Below are 23,740 nucleotides of genomic sequence, written 5' to 3'. Positions count from 1 at the left end.
CAACTAGTAGGCCTTTCATTTTCTTCCCTGGTCCTCACTGTCAGCTGATGATAGTGCTTCCCAGTTTTCTGATAAAATTTACTGTCTAAGAGGGAATGTCCCCAAGTCCCAGACACCACAACACTACATGTCTCATCCTGGGGGTACCTCTACCCACTTACTCTTCCTTCCCTCCTCTTACTATGAAAGAACTGTCTGCGCATCTAGATCTTCTACGTGTGAAGCCACCATCTCTCCAATTCCTCTCCTCCATTCTCAGGAGTGTGAACCCACTAGGATCAGCCTTTCATTCTATTCTACTATTCCACCTAACAACCCTTGGTCAAGTTTACCCATAACGTCTCTGTTGCTAAATCCTGTGGCTGGGACAACTTGACACAATTGATCTCTTGCTCTTTCTTGAGACACTTTCTTCCCCTGGCTTTAGAGAGACGACCCTCTTGTTTTCCTCCTACCAGACCGACGACTGTTTCTTCTCAGATTCCTTTACTGCTTCCTCTTCATCTCAGTGTCCATGAAGTGGCAAAGTGCCCCAAGACTCAGTCCCTGGAGCTCTTCTCTTTTCTACCCAGTCACTTGCTGTGTGACCTTAATGAGTCTCATGATTTAAGTACTACCTACAAACAACGAATCTCAAACTTGTACCTCTAGCCCAGCCTGTTCCCTGGACTGCACACTTGTAGGTCTAACTGCTCATGAGACCTTTCTACTTGGATATCTGACAAGCACCTCACACCGAGCTTTTATAAAACTGAACTGTTGATTCCAAGTCCCATGCAAACCTGCTCTTCCCTCAGCATTCTCCATCACAGTAAATGGCAGTTGTCATCTGTCCTCACTGATGAGGCCAAATAACTTGGAAGTCCTTCCTGACTTTCTCTTAGTCTCACATACCCTACCCCCACGCCCAGCCATCCAATTAATCAGCAAATCCTATTGGTTCTACCTTCAAAACACATTCAGAATTCAACCACCTCCACATTTACTGCACTATTAATGCCACCGCCATCTGCCACCTGGATTTTGGAATAACCTCCGAAATGGTCTCTCTTCCACCTTTGTCTTGTACAGTCTACTCTTGCCCCAGCAGCCAGTAAACCTGAGTTAAGCACGTCACATCCCACCCCTCATGCCCCAATTTCATTCAGAACAAAAACTAAAGCCCTTATAATGGCCAGTAGAATAAGGATCTCACTGATCTGCCCCCAACTACCTCTCTGGCCTAATCTTCCACTCTCCCCGCTCATTCACTCCACTACCGTGGAGTTCTTGCAGTTTCTGAGCCCACCAAACATTCTTCCAACTCAGGGCCTTTGCCTGGAATACATTTCCTCCAGTTATCCTCATGGTTTACAACCCTGCTTACTCAGATCTCACCGATGAACTCTTACATAAAATAATAAATCTTCTTTTCCTTCCTCTCCCCCTACTCCCAACCCCAGTCAACAGTATTCCCTCTGTCTCACTGCTGCCTTACTTTCCCTTGATAGCTTTCTTCATCATCTAACATGTCCATTTGTTTAAAATCTGTCTCCTGGCACCCAGATCATAAGCTCTTTGTTTTGTCTATAGCTCCTGATCTAGTACAAAGGAGAGTGTTTACCATGCAAAAGGTGCTTAACAAATATTTGTTGAATGAATTCTAATTGTATGTATTCATCTCAGTTAGCAGATAAGAGGCCATAACCTGGAAGAATGGCTTCTGTATTCACCAAGAAAAAGGCATGATTACAGTACTACAAATGATGGAGCTAGATCCCAATAGTATGTTCATTCTCAGAAACAATGAACGGGCATAAAATAAGGCAATGAAGATGTGGCCCTGAGCGCAGCAGCTTCCAGATCTTCCGAGGTTGGCCCTCTGAGGTGGGTGATCCTGGCAGGACAGCATCATTCTAGACTCCAAGTGGGCCTGCACCCCCTCAGCCTGCCCCAGCCTGGGCTTTCTTATTGTCCCAGTCACATGGCCAGGAGGGTAATGGAGCTTCTGTCTAGAACCTCAACACCAAACTGAGCACCTATTATCAGAGACATGTTAAGAATAGTACCTGTACTGTCTACCAGGAGTGAAAATGCATTTGAAATTAGTCTGTAATTCCCTCTTCTTTTATCTTTCCCTGATTATAAAAGCAGGAAATGTTTAGTTTAAAACTGAAAAAATTAATAAGGAAGTAAAAATACTCCACTATTCCATCACCAAAAGATAACTATTAACATTTATGTGTGGATCCTTCTAGATCTTGAATAAACAAATACTGCACTGATTTTTAAAAACTAATTCAAATAGATATCCCACAAGTTAGCATAAATTGTAAAAATTTTAACTACACATAATACTGGAAATATTGTGTATTTTGGGGCCACATTGAAATTTGATCCTATTCAAAGATTGCTGTTTCAATCTCATTTCTTCAGATCCAGCAACACTTGTCTTGTGTTACTGAACATATTGAGGTAAAGAACTGAATTTGGGAACCTGGAGACTGGCTTTCCAGGTTTGTGCCCTGTGCCACTTGTAAAATCTTCCCATTAATCTTCTTTGCACATTCTATGCCCTCACCTATTCTCTTCTGTTATTTTTTAAATAAAAAATTTCCCATTTAGTTTTCTTTCTAGTAGTAAATCCCATCTGCTCCAGAAGGCTTCCAGATTCTCTGACCAATTCAAAAAATGACTGAATCCATTATATATTGGCTCAGACAATATATACAAGATTTAGGTTGGACCATTTTTCTAGCAGCTATAGTTTTATTATCCTTAAGAAACATAAAACTTATAGCTTATTCTTTCCAGGCCTAATATATATTACCTAGTTTGTATATACAATTCTCAAAGACTACAATTTCTCTCCTGGACAAGACTGAATGGGTCCCTAAAAGTAAATATTCTGGTGTTCTGGCTTCTCTCTTGGGTTTCACATGTATACAAGAGACTTAGAATTGGGGAAATACAGTTCTTCATATTTAAGAATTAGATCCTTCATTTTTCCAGCAATAAGAGAAGTCTTAGGACCTTTCTAAGCTCAGATTCTTCCTTGGTAAAATTCAAGGACTGAAGCTGGTGTGATTTCTAAAGTTCCTTCCAGCTCTTAAGAGGTGAAGCTTCTGGGTTCTGAGGTCCATCAATCAACAAGTGTATGTAAGACAAAATGGGGGAGAAATATGGAGTGGAACTCCAGGGCAAGAAAGCAAAGACCCACTGTCACTTTGGAGTTATAAGTAGCTCTCATATAAACACAGGTACCTAGCAGTTATTACCACTGCATATAACTGAGTTCCAGGGAGACCAGTTCAACCTCAATATATAGTGTTATGGCATTACATTTATTAGTAGAAAAGCTCTCCCATCATTCTTCCAGAAACCCCAACACAAGTTGAAAATTATAAATAGGGAATACAAAGGAAATTCAACACTTCCTATTGCAAAGATAACTGGGTCTCTAAAATAACCTTTAAAATAGCAAATGTAAAACTCATAACAAATGAGATAATGGATTAAAGAGCCTAACAAGGTACCATATGCATAGCTACGTAGTGGATGCTTGACATATACCAGCCTGATCTTTTTCTTCCTCTCCCTCTTCTGAGGTAAACTTTCCAGCAAAAAAAAATACCCAATTTTAAGTGTATGATATCTCTCTTCAAAACTTAAAGAAAAATGTCTAAAGCAATACATTTATTCAATTTGAATGTGGTTCACCTTTATAAAGCTAACAGATTACTGACCTGAATTTAAGTCTCTTCCTGGATTGAAGGCCCGGCTATTAACAGTAGTAGAAAGTCGATCACAACTAATCGTTCTAGATACATTAGTATTAAAGTTCCCATCGAATCTGAAACAACAGAAGAGAATTAGTAATACTTACTTGGTGGCTATTCAATCCAGAAAACCCAACCAACAAAAATAATTGTTCATACAGTGTACAAAGTAGGTCAGCCTGGAGACAGTAAAATTGTGATTCAGATTTAAATATTAAAAAAAAATAGCTTCAGAGCAGTCTGGAAAACACCACCTACATCTAGAAGGCTTTAGAAATCAAGTTCAATTCTAAGGAGATAAAAAAATAACCGTTCTTTGAATCAACTTTTCCCTAATGAAACTGAGTCAGTTCTATTGATAAAATCATACAGAAAATAGATGACAAAATTCAGAGTAGAATTACAAGAATTCAGACTTGAGCTCTAACATTACAAGTGAAATCAAATTCCTTCAATTATCCTACCTGAAAACCAAAGACCAAAAACAAAAATAGACAGCTGTAAAGGAGAGAAAGAATGGCTGGGGAGTAGGAAAGGTACGCATTTGAATCCCTGCTCTGTCTCTATCAAATGTGTGACCTTGGGAAAATTATTCAATTTTTCTCAGCCTCAGTTTTCTTATCTGAAAAAAAAAAAGATAATAAAATGAATTTTCCAAAGCTATCAAAAAGATTAGAAATAATGAACCAAAGTTCCTCTCATGGTACACAACACACAGTTTGCACCTTCTAGATTGTAATGCAAATAAGGCCAAGGTCTTTTTTGACTTCCAGTAATAGCGCAATGCTAGTACTCTAAAGAACTAGAATGATGTTAGTACTCTGAGTAGTAGCTGATCAATAAATATTAGTGAAATCAATGACCCATTTGCTAGAACAAACAACAATCTCAAAGAATTGCCAACATATGCCAATCTCAAACATATGCCAATTCATTTTCATATAGTCAGTGAAAGTATTTTTAAGTGAATTTAATCTGGAAGTAATAAAAGAGAAAGATCTTGAACTTCTAAGTATTTAGGATTCCAGATACTGAGCAGACTAATAAAGTTTCTAAGAGATCCCCAAATAAACTCAATCTATAACTAGGTTTTTAAAAACTTTTGTTAAAATACGTACCTCAGGTGCTATTAATGCAATTCCATCAACAAAGGTAGAGAAGCTATAACCTACAAGATATACTCCAAAAAATCAAGGTCCATTTGATTATTCACATGAAATTTGATTTTCTGTTGATCACATCTCATAATATACAGAAACTATTAAATTGAACTGAAAGTATATCCAAGGGGACTAGGTATTCATATGGTGTGTTGGTTTCAACAGGAAAAGTTAAATAGCCTTGTTTATTGCATATCGTCTCCAAAAAAAAGATAACTGGATTTTAACAATCCTTTTGTCTGTGCTGACTTCAACAATGTTAACTGCGTCTCAAAGGACACAGTTGCTTCACCAACATGGTTGCTCTTCCTTAGACCTGCTCCAATTTGTCTAGACAAGAAGACTGCTGCTCCAAAAGCCACAGATAGAGAGAAAAGAAGAGATTACTACAGCAGCAGTTGCCTGTGTGCATGCCGGCAAAGCAACACCACTGTAATATCACTTGCTCTTCATACTCCAGCAAGTCATATTAAATCTATTCCCTCAAAAACTCTTATTAAAGGCCAAATAATAACTGTTTCAGGCTCTGTGGGCCATAAGGTCTGTTGCAATGACTCAATTCTGCCATTATATGTGAAAGCAGCCACAGAGAATAAATAAAAGAATGAGGGTTGCTGTGTTTCAATAAAACTTAATTTAAAAAAACAGATGGTGTGCCAGACTTGCTTCACCATGCCTGGTCTAGATCACGGCAATCCAAGAGATGATAAACATGTTATTATTTTTGCATTGTCCAATACAGTAGCCACATGTGGCTACTGTGCATTTGAAAGGTGTCTAGTATAACTGAGACACTAAATCTTCTATTTTATTTAGTCATAAGTTAAATATAAATAGTCACTGAATAATGGCAACCATATTGGACAATGGAAGTCTAGAAGGTTCTCTTGACTATTTGCCATCCTTCAGATCTCTGTTCACGTACCACTTCCTTGGAAAGGCATTCCTGATTGCGGATGACTTCCCAAGTCTACGCCTAGTGCCTCCATATTCTCCCAAAGTATGTGCCATGATTTTAAATTTCTGGTTCCATTTGTGTATTTTTTATGGGTGGATTTTTATGGACCAGGCTTCATGAATAGATAAGAGCCCCACGAGGGCAGGCACCATGTCTTGTTGGTTTTGTTCACCACTGTATATATAATGCTTAGCATTGTTCTGGTCAAAAGTAAGTGTTCATATTAACTGATCTTTTATGATATCCATGGTGCCTAGCCCTGTTCTGGGCTCCCCAGAAGCCTTCAGAATTCCTAGCAAGTGAGGACTGTGACTCAGATGAGGTTTCTAAATACTGAAAGTCTGGCTACATCAGAATCACCTGGGCTGCATGTTAGAAAGCAGATTACTGGGATCCACCCTTGGAGAGTGATCTGGTGAGTATGGGGTGAGGCCCAGGAATCTGACTTTGACAATCTATAGAGGAGTGAGAAGTCCTCCAGTTTTGCCATGCAGATTCTTTTAGAAATAAAGCAGGAGAATGGCTTTCTGTGTGAGCACAGGTTCTTCCTGGTATGCCTCAAAGAGACCATGGACAGAGAGTCTTCCAATTTAATTTGAGCCAAGGGAACAGAATAGTTCCTAGGTATGTCTGTAGCTCACATCTGGGCCTTGCTGTACAAATTACAAACCTTATTTATACCTACCGATTTCACAGTTGAGAAAAATGACACCAAGGATCACATAGCAAGAGACCCAAGAGACATCTGAACCGATCACCCACCTTTTCTCCAGGGATGAGCTACCATACCACTCTGCTTAATTGAAATGACACATAAGAAAAAACTTGCTGAAAGGGGCAACTCAAGAGAGTTACTGACAAACCCTCCCAGGAAAAGTATAAGCCTGGAGAGAGCCCCTGTCTCCAGATGAAATATCCACAGCCAGGACCTCTGCTATCAGCCCCACCCGTTGAGAAGGCTCAAGTCCAGTGCTGAGGGTGCAGACATTCCCTGAGCCTTTATGAAATGAAGGGTGGCTCTTGGGGACCAGGGGACAAGGGAACTATTATTAGATAGTTTTATTTCCTTTTCTGAAAAGATCATCTCTAAGAGCATTAAAGAAAACATATAAAAATTTTATTGTTTTATAACAATAAAAATGGAAGTGACTCATTAACAAAAGCAGGTACTCAGTAAACATGTTGGTCATAAAATGGTTTCACAATGTAGTGCTTGTCATTAATAATTTAGCCAACCTTCTTTTCCCTCTATCTCCCAGCCTATACTTCTAACCAAACTGGTCCCTCAATCCATGCTTTTCTGTTTGACCCGACGGTGACGCTCTCGGAGCCCATTGCACTTACTCTTCAAAGCCCAGCTCAACTTGTCTTTCTCCCTCAAATTTCTCTTGTCAGTCCCAGCCTAAGATGAGTCCTTCATTTTCCACACTGACTAGTGCTACTCTGCTTCTTAACTCCATGCCTGTGTCTTTTTCCTGTTTTTTTTTTCTATGGTTTTGTGGTTGGGCTTAACATAGTATAGTCACATCCATTAGATATAGATTGGTTTTAGAGTGTGCTCATATCAACAAAACACTAATCAAATGTCCTAGTCTGTTCCAGCAGCTAGAACAAATTTCCATAAGCTAGCGTGGCTTAGAAACAACAGAAATGTATTTCTCACAGTTCTGGAGTCTGGGAGGATCATGATCAAGGTGTGGGCAGATTCAGCATCTGGTGAGGGCCCCCTTTCTGGTTTATAGATGGTGCCTTCTCACTGTGTCCTCAGTGAAAGAAGCAAGGCATCTCTCTGGGGCCCCTTGTAAGGGCAGCAATCCTATTCATGAGGCCTCTGCCCTCATGATCTAATCACTTCCCAAAAAAAGGCCCCTCCTCCTAGCATGACCACATTGGTGATTAGGCTTCAACATATGAATGGGGGGTGTGTGTGTGCATAAACATTCAGACCATAGCAACAATTAACAATTTAAAAATAAGATACATTATAAATAATGAGCAAATTATTTTATGTATTTTGCCTTCCCGATATATCAAATAAAGGTGTGTTAAGTGGGGGTAAGAGGCCAAGAGATTTTGTTATGGAACCCCTATTGACTAAACCCCACCAGGTAGATCCTGAACTTCCAATTCTCTCTAAAATCTTTCATGTAGTTGAGAACTCTTAGCTTCCCCCAGTGGGACTGTAAATTACTTGAAAACTTATATTTCTCTCTCAGGTCTAGCACATTGCTGGGAGTGTGGGGTACTTCACAAATTCTTATTGGTTGACCAAGCAATGAGAAAGGGCAGAGATTTAAGTCACCAGAATGCTCTGGGTATTTATTCACCACTGTTCACTGAACAGCGACAGTATCTCATGATACTTTCAATTGCCTTGAGTCCCCTCACATGTGCTGACTCCACCGCGGAGCATGTGCTCACCAGCCAAGTGAACAAGAAAAGCCTAGAGATAAGGCTCACTCTGCTGCTTTTCTACCTACACTTCAGGTAAGGAAGGAGGTGTCAATAGGGGGATTAAGAGATATAGGAGGAATGGTGTGTCCAGGGAGGTGGGCCAGCTCAGCTAGGAGAAGTAATTACTAGAAGCAAAAACGAAGAGTGATTATGTCTCTGCTCTTCACTCGGACACACTAATGCCTGCATCTCTTTCTGGACTCTAGACTCTTACTGGACTCCAAACACAGGAGTGAGACATGCTCAGCCATCCTTGCTACTTTAGCTACCTCTGGTCCCCAGGGAATAGTTGTCCTGCCAAAGACAGAAATGCATTTTATGCACGTGTGCCTTTGAAAAAAAAAGTGATTTTTTACAAAACAAAACAAGTTATTCACCCTGATTTGGAGACTGTGAGAAATATAAAGCTCATGCTTAAGATACTTTATAAAAACATGTCAATTACTTTTAGGGGTTACCTAAAAGATTTTTCATTGAGAAGTATATGAACTGCAAGTCACATTCATGTAATTCCAGGTTTATGGAAAGGCCAAGAACTCATAAAATCATAGAATCTTATAGAAAATGAGTGGGCAATTCAGCTTAAGAGGTTTGGTTTGCTTCATTCTTTATACACCTGTGCTTTTAAAAAGTTAGTAATGACAGTAGAAAAATCCTGTCTAAATCTTCTTTAGACCTTGACTAAAAAAAAGGAGATACTGGATTATAACTGCTTCCTATACTTATTTTTATAAGATAAAACCAGTGCCTGAAATTCACTTTCAAGAGAAATAACTCCATCTCTCCTACCCCTTAAGTTTAAAAAAAAAAAAAGAAACTTCCTTCTGGATTTACTTTCATGAACAACTGATCGAAACTGCATCCCGAGGGAGAAAACAGAACTGTGACTCCCACTTTGATCTCTTCCCCATGGAGAAATTCACTCCCTGCCTGGCTTGCAAGATGTTCATTTGATTGACGTTTGCTCTGATGTGCAAACTGCTTTGAACTTCAGACATTTAATTCCCATCAGGCTGCAGTCATTTTTATTCTCCTTCAACAGGATTTACAAGCAGGAGATCAGCAAATGTAGAAGATAAAATAAATTTGCAGAAGCTTTGAATCTTACATCAAAACAGTGTTCAAGTGAGTTCCAATTGGATTTCATTCAGCCTCGATTCACAGTGCAAATCAAGTTTTCAGTGGAGTCCCAGTTTAGAAAGAAAAAGATATAAAGGAGAAACACACACACATGTACCAGTTGGGGTTTACTTCCTGAATCTCTTTCTTGGTCTTTGTTTAAAAATCTTAGGGAAGGTGATATGCCAGGCAAATCATTCAGGACCCCAGGTTTTCCTCAATATTTCCAGGGAAGCCTGCCTAATTTATCACACAGCACACAAAAACCACAGCCACTGTGTGGGTTCCCAGGGTGGTGGTGAAATGCGGTATTGTTCACGGATATATTTTTAAGGTAATGATTTAAAAAGCAAATCCCTGTGGATTTTTCAGAAGAGCAAGGCTTAGACTGATCACTGAGTTCATACACAAAGCCAATATAATGATAGCCAACAGGGTAAGGAATATTTTTTACTTGTTTGCTTGTTTTTAATCATTGCTAAAATGCTAAGACAAGTGGAAAGGTTAAAAAAGAAAAACACCCTTTCTTCTGAAAGCAAAACCTGGTATCATATCAGAAGCGGGTGTGGGACAAATGCTGTGGGGATTCCAGTGGTGTTCACGGCACAAATAGGCCCTTGCTGCTTGCACAGCTGAACTACCAAGTTCTGTTTTAATTTTTCTGGAAAGCAAAGGAGGCCAAACCCCCCACTAGTAGCTGCAGGAGCCTTTAAAGGAAGATCTGGACACTGAGAAACACCAATGCCTACCAGACCCCCTGGCCCGAGTACCAGCCCAACAGTGTCTGGTTTACCGTGATATGACATGGAGACATATCTCTTTGCCTCCACTCAACTGGATTCCCACTTATTCTGTCTGAGAAGCATCTGTTCTGCAAATATTTGAGCAACACAAGTTGAAAAGAATTAAACGACAACCCCCTTATCTTCCACTTAACTACCCATGAGACTAAAGTTAAACAAAGAAAGAGCTAAGATAAAAATCAAACATCTGCACTGGCAAATATTTAAACTCTGTTTGAATGGTGGAAGAAAGGGGTAAGAGTAGAATCACTTCAAAAAGGAACTATCACATTTATAAAGTAAATGATACTCAACACCCCCCTAACTGAGTACACTTATTCAAACACCTAAATTAATGGGCAAACTGAAAAGTTGTCAAATAACGTGTAATCATGTTCCGAGAAATAGTTTTTCCTTCCATCTCTGCAGATTGGAGTGATAAGTCACATTCTTTTTTGTTCTTATCAGTAATAAGGATTAAACCTTCAGGGTTCAACAACTCAGCCAGACTGGAAACGGGCTGGTTTCAAATGCCCTTGGAAGGTAAGGTTTTCAGAGCAATAAAGCATCTATCTGAGTATTATACAAACCAACCATATTTCTTTTTTATCATTTCCCCCTCATGACAGATCAGTGAGAGGAGGCCCTGCTGTGATCTTGTGTCTCACTTCCATATTCACAGATGGTATTATCCATTTAACCCACTTTCTCACAAAAGCTTGGAAAATTGCAGAGGTGACATCAGGCGGGAACTGGAAGTAGATCTTCCACCACATTAAACATTTATCTTTATCTTACTCATACCAGGTTGGGGTGGGGGCACAAGAAAAAGAAGGCTGTCTAGAAAAATAAAATGAAACAGGCAGGGGACCTGCAGGCTCCTTTGTGCTATTCGATAGTGCCCTTGTCCACCCTGCCACTTGACCTCTAATAAAGACTTAACCCACTTTACAGGTATTTATTTATATACCCTTCTCCCTTGCTTGGAAGACACAAAGGGAGAGATCCTTTCCTATGCTTCTTTTTCCCCAGGATCTTGCAATACAGCTGTGAAGAGTAAAAGTTTATGCACTGTCTGCTGTATGAATAAATGAAGAAAACCTAAGAGGCTGAGACTTCCCAGGATTGTACTAGAGGTTGTAAACTGGGTGTGTTCTCTTCCCTACCATACAGAGTAGTTAGTAAATAGCAAACAACTATGAGTGGTCCGATAGACATCAAAGAGAAGCACCAAGAACCTCAGAGTTAGAGGATGACCTTGGAAATGAGCTGGTTCTCTCTCTCAGGCACACACACACACTGAGGAGGAAAGAGACCTGTCCAAATCTCCATCTGTAAAAGTAACAGGAAACATAAGATGTGGAATACTCATGGCTGATACATCTGCAAAAGGAATTACTGACCCAACATTAAAAAGTTAATCAAGCTATGAATGTGAAAGATATGTATATCATCACACCAGATAAGTCAAGTTTCCAGAAAGAGGTTACAGACAGAATGATTTTTAAATCTTGGCCTTCTTTGAAAACACTTTGGTATTTTTGCACATTAAAACACATAAAAAGCTTAAGGGAATGTTTCTGGTTTTCATGTAAGACAAGATCTATTTCTTCTTTTTTGTGTGTGGGGGGTATTAGTTCTTCCTTATTTGGGTCTATTTCTTAAAGCTGGTATCCACTAGCTAGTTTCTTTTAGAGACTAGATTTTAAAAAGAAAGAAAAATCACAAAACCAACTCTACCTAAAATCCATAAAAGGCAACTGGTGAAATTCAATATTGTAAGCAATAACGCAGGTTTCCCATCCTCACTTCTGTGAAGGTCACACAGGAAATTCCAGAAAGCTGGATTCTCAGCAGACCCAAATACAGGTGCTTTCTGCTGTGAGGGTGCTCATCAGTAGTCCTAAAGATACAGATATCTATCCACACACACACACACACACACACACACACACACACACACACACACACACACACACTAGCCTCAAGTGAAATTCTAAGAACACACAGTTCAGCATTTCAACTGGCAGCTAAGTCATTCTAATTTTACCACTGTTCAAAGTATTTTATCATTAAAAGAAAAAATCGTTTGGAATCAGGGTCATATAAAGAATGTAAGTGAAATAATGTTTACAGAAGTAAAAGCCTAAGAAAGTATTTTACTGGCATATAAACATATATAGCCTTTTTTTTTTTTTTAACATAAATGATGTCACTGAGTAGGTTTTCAGAAATTCAAAGTATTCTGCAAAATTTTTGTTGAATCTTGACCTCAAGTCCTTTTGGTACCAATATCTGTAAAGACTGTATGTGTAATATTCAGTCTGCCTGCAGGTAATGATAATTTTCAAAGGGACTGGAGTTGGAAGTGTGAGATAAGGCATTGAGAATAACTTGAAGGACTAAGATTTGCCATACCGTACAAACACAAAACACGACTTCCTGGGGAAAGAATAAGACTTGCAATAAAATTAAACTCAGTTGTTGAGGATCAAGCCTGTCCCATTATCTGACCTTGTGACACAGAGAAAACAAAAGAACAAGAATCATTAGCACAAAAGCACCTAGTTAATCACAATGTTTTATTTTTTATAAGAGCAGTAATAATAAGAAATAAAATGTATATAGGTTTAAACATTTTGCATTATATTTTTTGTGTGCACTACCTTAAGATTGGGCTAGACAAAAAAACAGATGTTGCCTACATGTGGGTCAACTGTTCTGTCTAGAAACACCATTTTATATAAAACTCAGCTGCGCATTAACATAACAGTAGAACTAGACATTTCAGCTTTACCCTGTCTCCAGAACTGACATTTAAATAACATAGTTATGGGGGTGAAAATATTTGTGGGATAAACATAAAATGATGCTACAGGTTAATCTCAACTGCCTGCCAAACACCTCCTGAGAATGATCCACCTGCAACTCAAAATCCAAATTAGCATGTCCATACTGAATTCATCAGCTTCCTCTTAAAAACTTCTGCTCTTATTTTCACCCTTTAGTTAGAAGATTCTCACTCTCTAAAATGCTCAATTTAAAATTTAGAGCCATATTTTAAAATCTTCTTCCTTACCCAAACCTCCAATAAAACCTAGCTTTCAGATTCTCTGTATTCCATGCTTCCTGTTTTTATGTTCTGTGTAACAAACATACCATCACTCTGGACATCTTTTGCTCTCCTCTGATTGTCCCTAAAGGTATCATTACTTTTCTCCATGATCATCAAATTGGCCCATCTTGACAAGCAACTCGCCTCTCCATCATAATTTATCCTTCACTTGCCAACTGATTAATTTTGCCCAAATCACAGACCTGACCACAGCCTTTCCTTGCTTAAAAACCTACTTACAGAGAGAAATGTGTCTAGCCAACCTAGGGTTCGAGCCTACCCAAGTACTTCCTGTATCCACCACTCCCGCTGGGTCTCCCACCTCACCATACTGAACTGCTCTATAGACACTTGTGTCTTCTGGTCTGCAGCATCCTTCCCTAGATCTATCTGCAGAAGTTCTATTCTTCACTTCAAGGCCTCGACTTCCACTTTTCCACTGAGCCTGAGTGTTCAGAGGCCTTGGTTCACAATCTCTTTTTCCTCTAAAAGAGTTGTTGGATTTCTTTCATGACACTTGCCACAGTCTGGCTTAGCCACTCTACATGTGTTCTGCGAACCCCTGAAGGTACAGACTGTTTAAGTCATCTTTGTCTATCAGACAGTATCTAGTACAATGTCTTGCACATTAACTGCTCTGAACATGATACAGAAAAGTTGAGTTGAAAATGACAGGTACATGGCTATTTGGACATAATATGTATTTTTAAATTCACCCTGCATATAATAAAATTATTAAATGTAACTGATTACCGAGATAACTAAGCCAACATCAACTTAAGTTTCATATCAGAGCTTATACGATGAAATAATGTTCACATGAAAGCAACAACTATTATAAATGGCATAAAAGTACTTACTAATATCGTTTAGTTTCTGCCTAGAGGTAAAGTAGCTGATAGTTCTGACAACATCATCACTACTAGGACTCAAAAACTAAAGACAAAATCAGGTTTGCTATTGCGTGCTAACTCCTTCAGCAAATATTTACTGAGAACCTGTTCAAGCAAGGTATTGAATACAAAGTTGAATGCGACAGGGTCCCTGAACTCAAGTAACTAAGAAAGACGGGAGGACACACAAAGCTCAAGGATGCCTTGGCACCTGCTACCACCACTCTCACAGTTGCCCAGAATCAGCTTCGGCCACCTCTGATGCCTCCCTCTCCCAAAACCCAGGACGGTGGGCACTGACAGCCACGTTCAGGCTTCCCTCACTTCTGCCTACGTAAATGAAATCAGACTAGATCTTCCAGTTCTCACATGGTAGAATCCTCTTTTTTTTTTTTTTTTGTCTTTTGTCTTTTTCCATGTCCGGCAACGGATCGCAACCCTCAGTGTTGCCCCTGTACCGGACCGGGGACCGGCAACGGGATCGCAACCCTCGGCATTGCTCCCGCGCCTCGCTCAGCCAGTGAGCGGGAACCGGTCTGTATGTGGGACTCGAACCTTCGGGCGGGAGCGCCGCCGCGCTTCCCAAGCAGCGCACTATCCAGTGCGCCACCGGGCTGGCCCATGGTAGAATCCTCTTTTTTTTTTTTTTTTGTCTTTTGTCTGTTTCCATGTCCGGCAACGGATCGCAACCCTCAGTGTTGCCCCTGTACCGGACCGGGGACCGGCAACGGGATCGCAACCCTCGGCATTGCTCCCGCGCCTCGCTCAGCCAGTGAGCGGGAACCGGTCTGTATGTGGGACTCGAACCTTCGGGCGGGAGCGCCGCCGCGCTTCCCAAGCAGCGCACTATCCAGTGCGCCACCGGGCTGGCCCATGGTAGAATCCTCTTAAAGTTCATGTCTCATTATTTAATTCTCTTTCTCAAAAATCTTAAATTAATTCTCTCATTCAAGTAACCAATATTTATTGAGTATCTATTTTGTGTCAGATAGTAAAGATGTAGAAGAGAAAGACAGACATTGTCCTGTACTTCATTTATAGAGCCTAAAGCCTACTCAATCGAATTCTTCAGTCTAGCATTTGAGGGTCTCTAAGATCTGATATTAATCCAACTTCATAGCTGACTCTCTTCTATCACTTACTTCATACACAAGTTCCTCTTCAGTACTCCTGGCTATTTCCAGACCTGGGATTTTCTTCATATTGACCTTTCTGTCCTGGAGAGCTTTTCTTCCATATCTCCGTATGTTTAAATCCTTTTCCCACTTCAATGTCCATAAGCCATTCCACAAACCTTTATTTTTCCAAATGAATGAATGAGTGACTTAATCTCTGTAGGCCTTGCTGCATAATATCTTCTTTTTTTTTTTTAAACTAGGTAACTCATCCAAAAGATGAAAGCAAATTTCCCTCATAGAATCCAGAATTTACTAATTTGAGCAGTAGGAAAACTTTGCTATAATGATAAATGACGCTAATTTAAAAAAAAACCTTCTAAGAAGTTTGAAGGAAATTAAATGAATCTTGAGAGTTGGAAGGGTCTCTGGAATATAGTTCAAACTTCATTTTACAGTTGAGGAAACTGAGGACCAAAGAGGTTAAATGAACTTCCCAAGATCACACAGCAGAGACAGAGCGGAGGTCCAGCCAGTGTTAGTACTATATAACTATGGAATAATCTGAATCACAACTGAACTTAAACTGAAAGGAAAAGTATCTTTACTCCTTAATGTATTTCTTTTCCACTATGGAAGAGACTGAGCTGATTAAAAAAATAAAACAAAAAGCCTTGCCTCTTAAAAATAAAAGAAAGCTCATGTTTGAGTTCAGTTTAAAAACAAACAAAAAACTCTGACTTGAAGTTAAGTACCTTAAAAATGGAAATTATCTTTCAAATCTACTATAAATTCATAAAGAGTCTAGTACAGGAATCTGAACATTATGGGTCAGCATGTTAATCATCAAGATTAAAATCAACGCTCATATGAAGTCAATGACACAAAGAATTTGAAATGCTAATATAGAAATTTATATAATATCTAAATCATGCCACAAAATATACAACCAATTTACGTGGAAAAATAACTACTCAAATGATGAGACTCTTTCCATGTGGCCCATTACCATAAGCATTAACTTTTTTATTTTTATTTTTATTTTTTTTTCCTTTTTGTCTTTTTTCGTGTCCGGCAACGGATTGCAACCCTCAGTGTCGCGCCCGTACCGGACCAGGACCGGCAACGGGATCGCAACCCTCAGTGCTGCACCTGCACCTCGCTCAGCCAGCGAGCGGGAACCGGTCTGTATGTGGGATCCGAACCCTCGGCGGGAGCGCCGCCATGCTCCCAAGCGGCGCACTGTAGCAGTGCGCCACCGGGCCGGCCCAGCATTAACTTTTTTAAGAGAAGCAGTGTAGGAGAACCCAGGAGAAAGTTCTAGGAGTGAGAGTTTGGCACTCTCCAGTCTAAATCTGAAGGTTAATAAAAATTTCAATGGTAGATTTTGTAGTCCAATTTTCTATCCTTTTTCTAGTGGTGTGATGGTTAATTTTATGTATCAACTTGGTTGGCCCACAGTGCCCAGATATGTGATCAAACAATATTTTGGATATTTCTGTGAAGGCATTTTTTTAGATGAGATTAACATTTAAATTGTGGGTTTTGAGTAAAGCAGATTACTTTCCATAATGTGGGTGTGCCTCATCCAATCAGGTGAAGGTCTTAAAAGAACAAAGACTGACTTCCCCTAAGCAAGAAGGAATTCTCCCAGCGGACTGTATTTGGATTCGAACTGCAACTCTTCTCTGGATCTCCAGCTTTCTGGCCTGCCCTACAGATTTTGGACTTGTACCTCCACAATCATGAGTCAGTTCCTTAAAACACACCAACACACACACACACACACACACACACACACACACTATTGGTTCTGTTTCTCTGGAGAACCCTGAAGAACACAGAGGGTTATAACAATGGCTATTCATGAGAGCTATAACCAGGAGCCTGTGTTCTTGCAGTAGAACCTATCCTAGTTGCTTTGTCTGTAGTACAATGCCCTCAAGAGATTGAGTGATAAGATCCAACTTCTGAAATCTCATAGTTCTAGATGGTGCCAGCTGGGAATGCACTAAATTTGGGTTCTTAGAAAATGAGATGCGTCCTAGCTGCCTTGCCCAGTGGCTATATGAAGCTTAGTGGATGCCCCAACTCAAAGAGCTCCCTATAAAATAGCAGGGATCCAATTTCACAACAGTTCCGAGAATTTCTTCATTTTTTGGAACTGGTGAAGCTTTTTAAGTCTCCCCTGATGTGTATAAAAGAAATTATCTATTCAGCTGAAGTCTCCTAGCTCCAGGTGGCTGGCTTCAGAAAGCCTTGGTAACAAGTTGCTTATTTTACTTACTCCAGCTCCATTAGAGTATCACTTTCAAGCCAGGCCTAGGTGTCTTAATGCCAATTCTTACAATGATTAGCCAATTAATAAACTAACTGAATACAGATAACAGCCCCGAACCCCACTTGGAGATACAAAAAAGAATAAAAATCTAAGTTTGTCTTTCCAGTATTTCCTCCCTAGTTTATTCTCTCCTTTGCTTCCTTCTTATTAAACACACCAAAAATAAAAAATAAGATACTGGCTGGCTGGCTGGCTGGTTAGCTCACTTGGTTAGAGCGTGGTGTTGACAAACACTAAGGTCCAGGATTCGATTCCTATATTGGCCAGCCAACACTGCCCCACCTCCACCAAAAAAAAAAAAAAAAAAAAAAAGCCACGGACAGTAATATTTATAGAAGAAATTGAGGAAGGGAAGAGAGAAATGGATTAAGAGATGTGGAAGATAAAATTATTGATTGGTTTATATAAAAGCCAAGGATCAGCAGGGATTGCTGACTAAACAACTGCTTCAGGAGCACATAGTAGAATCCCATCTCTGCAGCAAGCCAGGTTTCACAGGCAGATATTCTTAGTGTTATGTGTAAAGGAGCTATATTCTTTAAAACTTGAGAGAAGGAGAACAAATGTTTGCAGTGGCATAGGAGGGAATGCACATGGACAAGACATTTTCTCAAGTCAAATCTATTAACATTACATAGTCTTTTAAGATCAGGAGTTGCAAACTCACACACTAACATGGGCCAACCAGGTTGTAAAAGTCAGAGAAATGGGTTGGGTGTAATAATCAGATCAGAGCCTAGTGGGAACCATGATAAACGTGCATGCTCCGTTTTCTGCTCTTCACAAGAGCTGACTGTTGCCAAGTGGGAATGTGGACCCAGTACTGCCAGATCTTCTGATATTTCAAGAGAAGACAAAAATTTGGATTTTTAAATCATGTAATCTCTCAGTGTTTAAATGTCAGTAACAGATTTAAAAACTTACAAATTAAAAAACCTCCAAAACATCTGTGGGGCCAAAAAAAATACACCTGCAGGCCTGATATAGTCCATGGGCATAATTATGTGTTTATGCATTCCTTGCGGGAGAGCCCAGGATCTCCAGCACCCCCTGCACCTAACCCAAAACAACACAAAGGGAGCTGTTAATTAAATTATATAAATAAATGAACCCACTATCAAAACAGTTATTTTAAGCAATACCGTTGAAAATGAGTTTGTCTTAGATTAAGCCTTAACCTTTTTCCCCTATATTAGAGAATGTTAATTCTTCGGATCATTCCTTCCACAAACATTGACAGAGTGCCTAATCACTATGCTGGGCCGTGTGCAAAATAATTCACTTCTAAAGCTCCTGGGTAGGAATTTTAAGAGTTGACTGGTCTGAGAAGGGAAGTATCAAACCCATCTGAAAAATCAATTTTCTGCCACTTTGCAGGTTCTCTCTGTTGTCATCATAGTATAACCTTCAGGGTATATTGTGCATTTTCTCTTTAGAGCTTCTCTCTCTTCAGAACTAAGCATTTTATTTTACTTTTTAAAATATGCATTATTAAGCCTTAGTGAAGAAAATCAAATATAGATAATAAATCAGTAAAAATGAATATCTAGGCCTGAAACAAAAAGTGAAAATTAGCCATTGGTTAAAATCACTTAGAAAACATTGTCCTAGTTCTAAGTCATTTTAAATACATTTGGAGAAGAAGCCAGGTCACAAGTCCACAGACACTTAAAATGTTAGTAGCAAATAGCTATTGTACCATGGGCCAGTGTGGAGTTTTAAAAAAATGCTTACAGGGGCCTGGTAAGTTAAGAATGGACAAGATTCAGAAAGAACTAAGACTGGAAATCCCTTATCTAAAATCCAACTACTTATATTTACTATAAAGGCAGTGTTAATACATGTGCATCTGGCCAGGTACAGTCCATGGGCATAAAGAGTTTACAGTTTGCCTTACAGAATTGTAATATCTTACAGTTTGGAAAACTTTAGCAATAATCCTTAGTCCACTTTTTCATAAACCTCAGTCAGTACCATATTTATCATCTTCATTTATTTTTTTTAATTTTAATTTATCAATATACAATTTAGTTGATTTTTGTGTCCCTTTATCAATTCATCCTTTTCCCCCCTTCCTCTCCGCCCCCCCATATGTATCACCTTCAAAAGCCTTGTAAACATTCACTTAATATTTTCATTTAAAATAATTCAACTTTTTGGGTTGTATTTATTTTAAAAAGAAACATTATTTTATTCCCATAAGAGAAAAAACAATATCTCTTAACATAGAGGATAATATTAAAAGAAATACATACTTATCAAATAAAAAAGTTTGTCAAAGTACAACCTAAAAACATCTCCCCTACAATAATCCTACAAGGTAGGTACTATTATTCTCATCTCACGGATGTTTAAACTGAGGCTCAGAATTTAAGTGACTTCCTAAGGTCAACTTGTGAGTCAGAGAGGTATGATTCAAAATCAATCTGCCTAATATTTTTTAAAAATTGCTTTTAATCATGTCTTTAAACTGCTTTGCAAGACTGGGAGTTAGTTCTTCCTTTCTGCACTTAACTCCAGTATGAACTCCCTGAGATTCAAAATGTAGACATTTTTGGAGGAATTGGAATATGGGAAAGAGTGAACCGAAAATGTGTTCTGCAGGACACCATGAGAGTTAGAATATGCAGGTAAAAGCATTTTATGAGACACTGGAACGAAGGCAGTTGACTAAGAATTCTTACTCTGGCTTACCCCAACAACTTACTAACGGTTTGCATTTTTAAATCTTCACTAAAAACCTGAGGGGTTCTTGTAATTTTACAAAGTGCTCATGTTCAGCCAATGGCTAGAAAAGCATCAACTCAGAGTTCACTCCAAAATTTCCTATGCACATTTCCCTGGAAAGTGAGCTCCATTCAAAGCCAGGTAGACTCAATCTAAGAGAAGGACAGTTCCTCACTTGCCCCTTCCTGATGCAAACAGCTGTTGTCAGACATCTCTTCCATGTCACTGGAGGTTCCCTGCTTTGCTTATCTGTACATCTCCTGATCACTCAGCTTTATCCTCAGAACTGCCCTGGTTTTATAAGATCCACCCCAAATGATGGATCTTGGCTCTGTCAACTGCTCCTAGTGGGAGAGAAGACTGCATCTATAAGATTCAGTGCAGGGGCTCCACCTCTGAAGGAGGAACATTCTCTCATTCTAATCCGCTTACCTAGCATGTATCCTTCTAGGGGTATAGTTAAGGTCCCTTGGATGTTCAATGAACTAAATGAGAAGTTCCTGGAGGACAGAAACCACATTTTATGTTTTATTACGTTAAGCAAAAGGTAGACCACTGGGTTTTGTCAAACGAGATGACCTGCATTTCAAACCTGAACCTTATCTCAGCGTATTCAAAATGGAAATCATTGTCTTTACCGCAAATTATTTTGATGTAAGTTGTCCCCAAACTTTTAATATATGCACGCATGTACGTATGTATAACCATTTTCACAAGTCAGCTTCTACAGCATGGCTGCATTTTAGTATGTCATGTGTACAGATGTGATACAATTTCCCTAACTAATCCCCTATGCTTAAAAATTTAGAGTATTCACAGTTTTCTCTATCCTAAATGGCACCGCAATAACTTTCTTTACATGTTTATCTTTATAAACGTATCTGTTTTCTTGTGATGCTCCTCCAAACAGCCAGATTAAATAAGATGCACATTTCTGCAGTTCACAGAATCGTTTCTGATACTACCTGCCTGGTACAGTTCACTGCTTTGAGGAACCACAGCATTTCTCTGCTGTGTCATGTTTTGCCCTAACTATTCATTATGTTAGTACTTGCCACCCCAACCTCCCCAATAACTTATACATTTCTTAAGGGTAGACATCCCCTTACTCATCCCTATATTCCAATCAATTCAGATTCCAACAAATAGTAATTAAATACAATTGCGAGGTGCTGGGGTGAAAATGAATTCAGTGTAATTCCTGCCCAAAACAGCAGGGGAGGCAGACTCACCAACAACCTGGTATGATATACTAATAGAGGGGTACGAAAATTACTAAGGGAACAAAGATGAGGGAGCAAAAAATTCTCCCAGGGGCAAAAGGAAATAAGGAGAGGGGAAAAAAAAGAGGTAATAGGAAGCTATGGAGAAAGGGCAATTGTAGAATTACTCCTTGAAACATGAGTAGAAATTAACCAGGTAGGCAAGTAACGGGGTAGCTTTACCAATAGAAACCAGCCAGTTCACATTATTCCCCCTTCTAGGGCACTAGTTTTACTTAGGAATTTATGAAGATCCCTAATCTTCTAGGCTAGGGTTTTTCAACCTTGGCACTACTGACATTTTGGGTCACACAATTCTTCATTTTGAGGCTGTCCTGCATTGGAAGATGTGGAGCAGCATACCCGGCCTCTACTCACTAGACTCTAATAGCAACACCTTCCCCACCCCCCAGTTGTGACAACTGAAAGGTATCTAGACACTGCCACATGTCCCTTGTGGGGAAAAAGTTATAGTGTTAGCTTCAGGGATTTCTTACTATACTATCTTTTCTCCCTGTCCTGAAAATGATTTTTTCTTGGGGCTCAAAACCCAACTGAACCCTCATTTTATTTTTATTTATTTATTTAATTGGGGATCTGAACCCTTGATCTTGGTGTTACAAGGCAGCACTCTAACTGAGCTAACTGGCCAGCCCTCATTTTATTTTTAGATAAGCAGTAAGTTTGTCAAAGCATTAAGATACTGGCACCCCCAACTATAAAAAACGATATCCCCTTGGATTATACCTAACAAACAAAAACGTTCACTATAATATGGACGTATATAAATATTACAGATAATACTAGTTTAGAACATCACAGTTTGCAAAATATTTCCACATTTGATTTCAATGAATGCTTACAACACCCTGCAGAGTATTAATTATTATTCCCATTTTGGAAATGAAGACAGTATGGCTCAAAGAAATCAAATATCCAAGACCACACAGGTATAAAGTGGTGGAAGTAGGATCTCTACCTAGCCAGACAGTCTCATTCCATTTAGTTTAGAAAACAACTAGTATTGAGCTTCTTCGGGCTGCACACAGGGTAAGCCAGAGAAAGACTCATCTTAATGTCACATAAATAGAGAAATGAAATGACTTGAGGATGCTCTGCTACTTCCAAAGCCCACCAAGAAACGACAATAAGTAAAAACTTGCTTGCAGAAGCAAAGCATCATCTAACCACCAAAACTATGTTGTACCCATCCTATGCCTAGCTTCAAGAGTGCTTATTAGGCAAAAAGAGGAATAATACATAATAATTAACACATATCCATATGTTTAAAGCATGTTATCATCTTTTATCCACTCTAAATAGCCCTAGAAAATTGGTATAATAAAGATTATTATCCATATGGACTGATAAAAAATTGAGCATAAAATAAACGTTAAGTAACTTGATTAGGGACACACAGCTAACTAGAGACCAAATTAAACTTAAAAATTCTTTGCACCTCTAGATAAGTGTTCTTTCCACTACAATTTCCAGCATCACATGACCCTATACTCCTCCAGATGTAAATATCACTAGTCCAATACATAAAAATATCCTCAATCATCCAGATACTGTTTTAATCCTGTTTTAGTACTACCTGGGACCAAATTTCCCTTAGGAGTTTTAAAGAAAGTGTCAACTAAAGTTAAGTGGAATTTTTTTGTTACTCTTTCAAAGACAAAAAGCACTCCCTTAAATCAAGCAAGTTACCAGAATCAGTGAGTCTGTCTTATTCATGGCTTAATAGTCATTTCATGACAAAATGTTTACAATTTTCTAGATTTAGTAGAATGTGTACTCAAACAATCGTTGATACTCTTGAACCTGAATTCCACCATGACAAAAGTGAAATAAGAGAGGGGCCAGGAACTTCCTGGCTATACAATATTGAGTCACACTTTTAAAAAAAATGACTTGTCTACGTAAAGATAAAGAAACTTCCTTAGATAATAGGAAATAAACTATATCCTTTGCAACAAACAAGCAGAGGTATTTTGCATACAAAATAGGAAGTATAAGCAACTCAATTCCTGGTTTAAACAACAATAACAAATTT

At 39.0% G+C, this 23,740-nt stretch overlaps 1 protein-coding gene across 2 annotated transcripts in view; it reads right to left on the bottom strand.

Annotated features, from left to right (window-relative positions):
* Positions 1-23,740, bottom strand: part of CACHD1 (cache domain containing 1) — a 203,544-nt gene that overhangs the window by 73,785 nt on the left and 106,019 nt on the right. For both annotated transcript variants that reach the window (XM_008582312.1, XM_008582313.1), the window contains exon 4: positions 3,726-3,832. In XM_008582312.1, coding sequence (XP_008580534.1) covers positions 3,726-3,832 — 107 coding nt within the window. The remainder of the gene's footprint in view (positions 1-3,725; positions 3,833-23,740) is intronic.

This window comes from Galeopterus variegatus, unplaced genomic scaffold (genome assembly GCF_000696425.1).
Source record: "Galeopterus variegatus unplaced genomic scaffold, G_variegatus-3.0.2 Scaffold2564, whole genome shotgun sequence".
Lineage (NCBI taxonomy): Eukaryota > Metazoa > Chordata > Mammalia > Dermoptera > Cynocephalidae > Galeopterus > Galeopterus variegatus.
The sequence above is the reverse complement of the archived record's forward strand: the minus strand, read 5'-3'. Positions and strand labels throughout refer to the sequence as shown.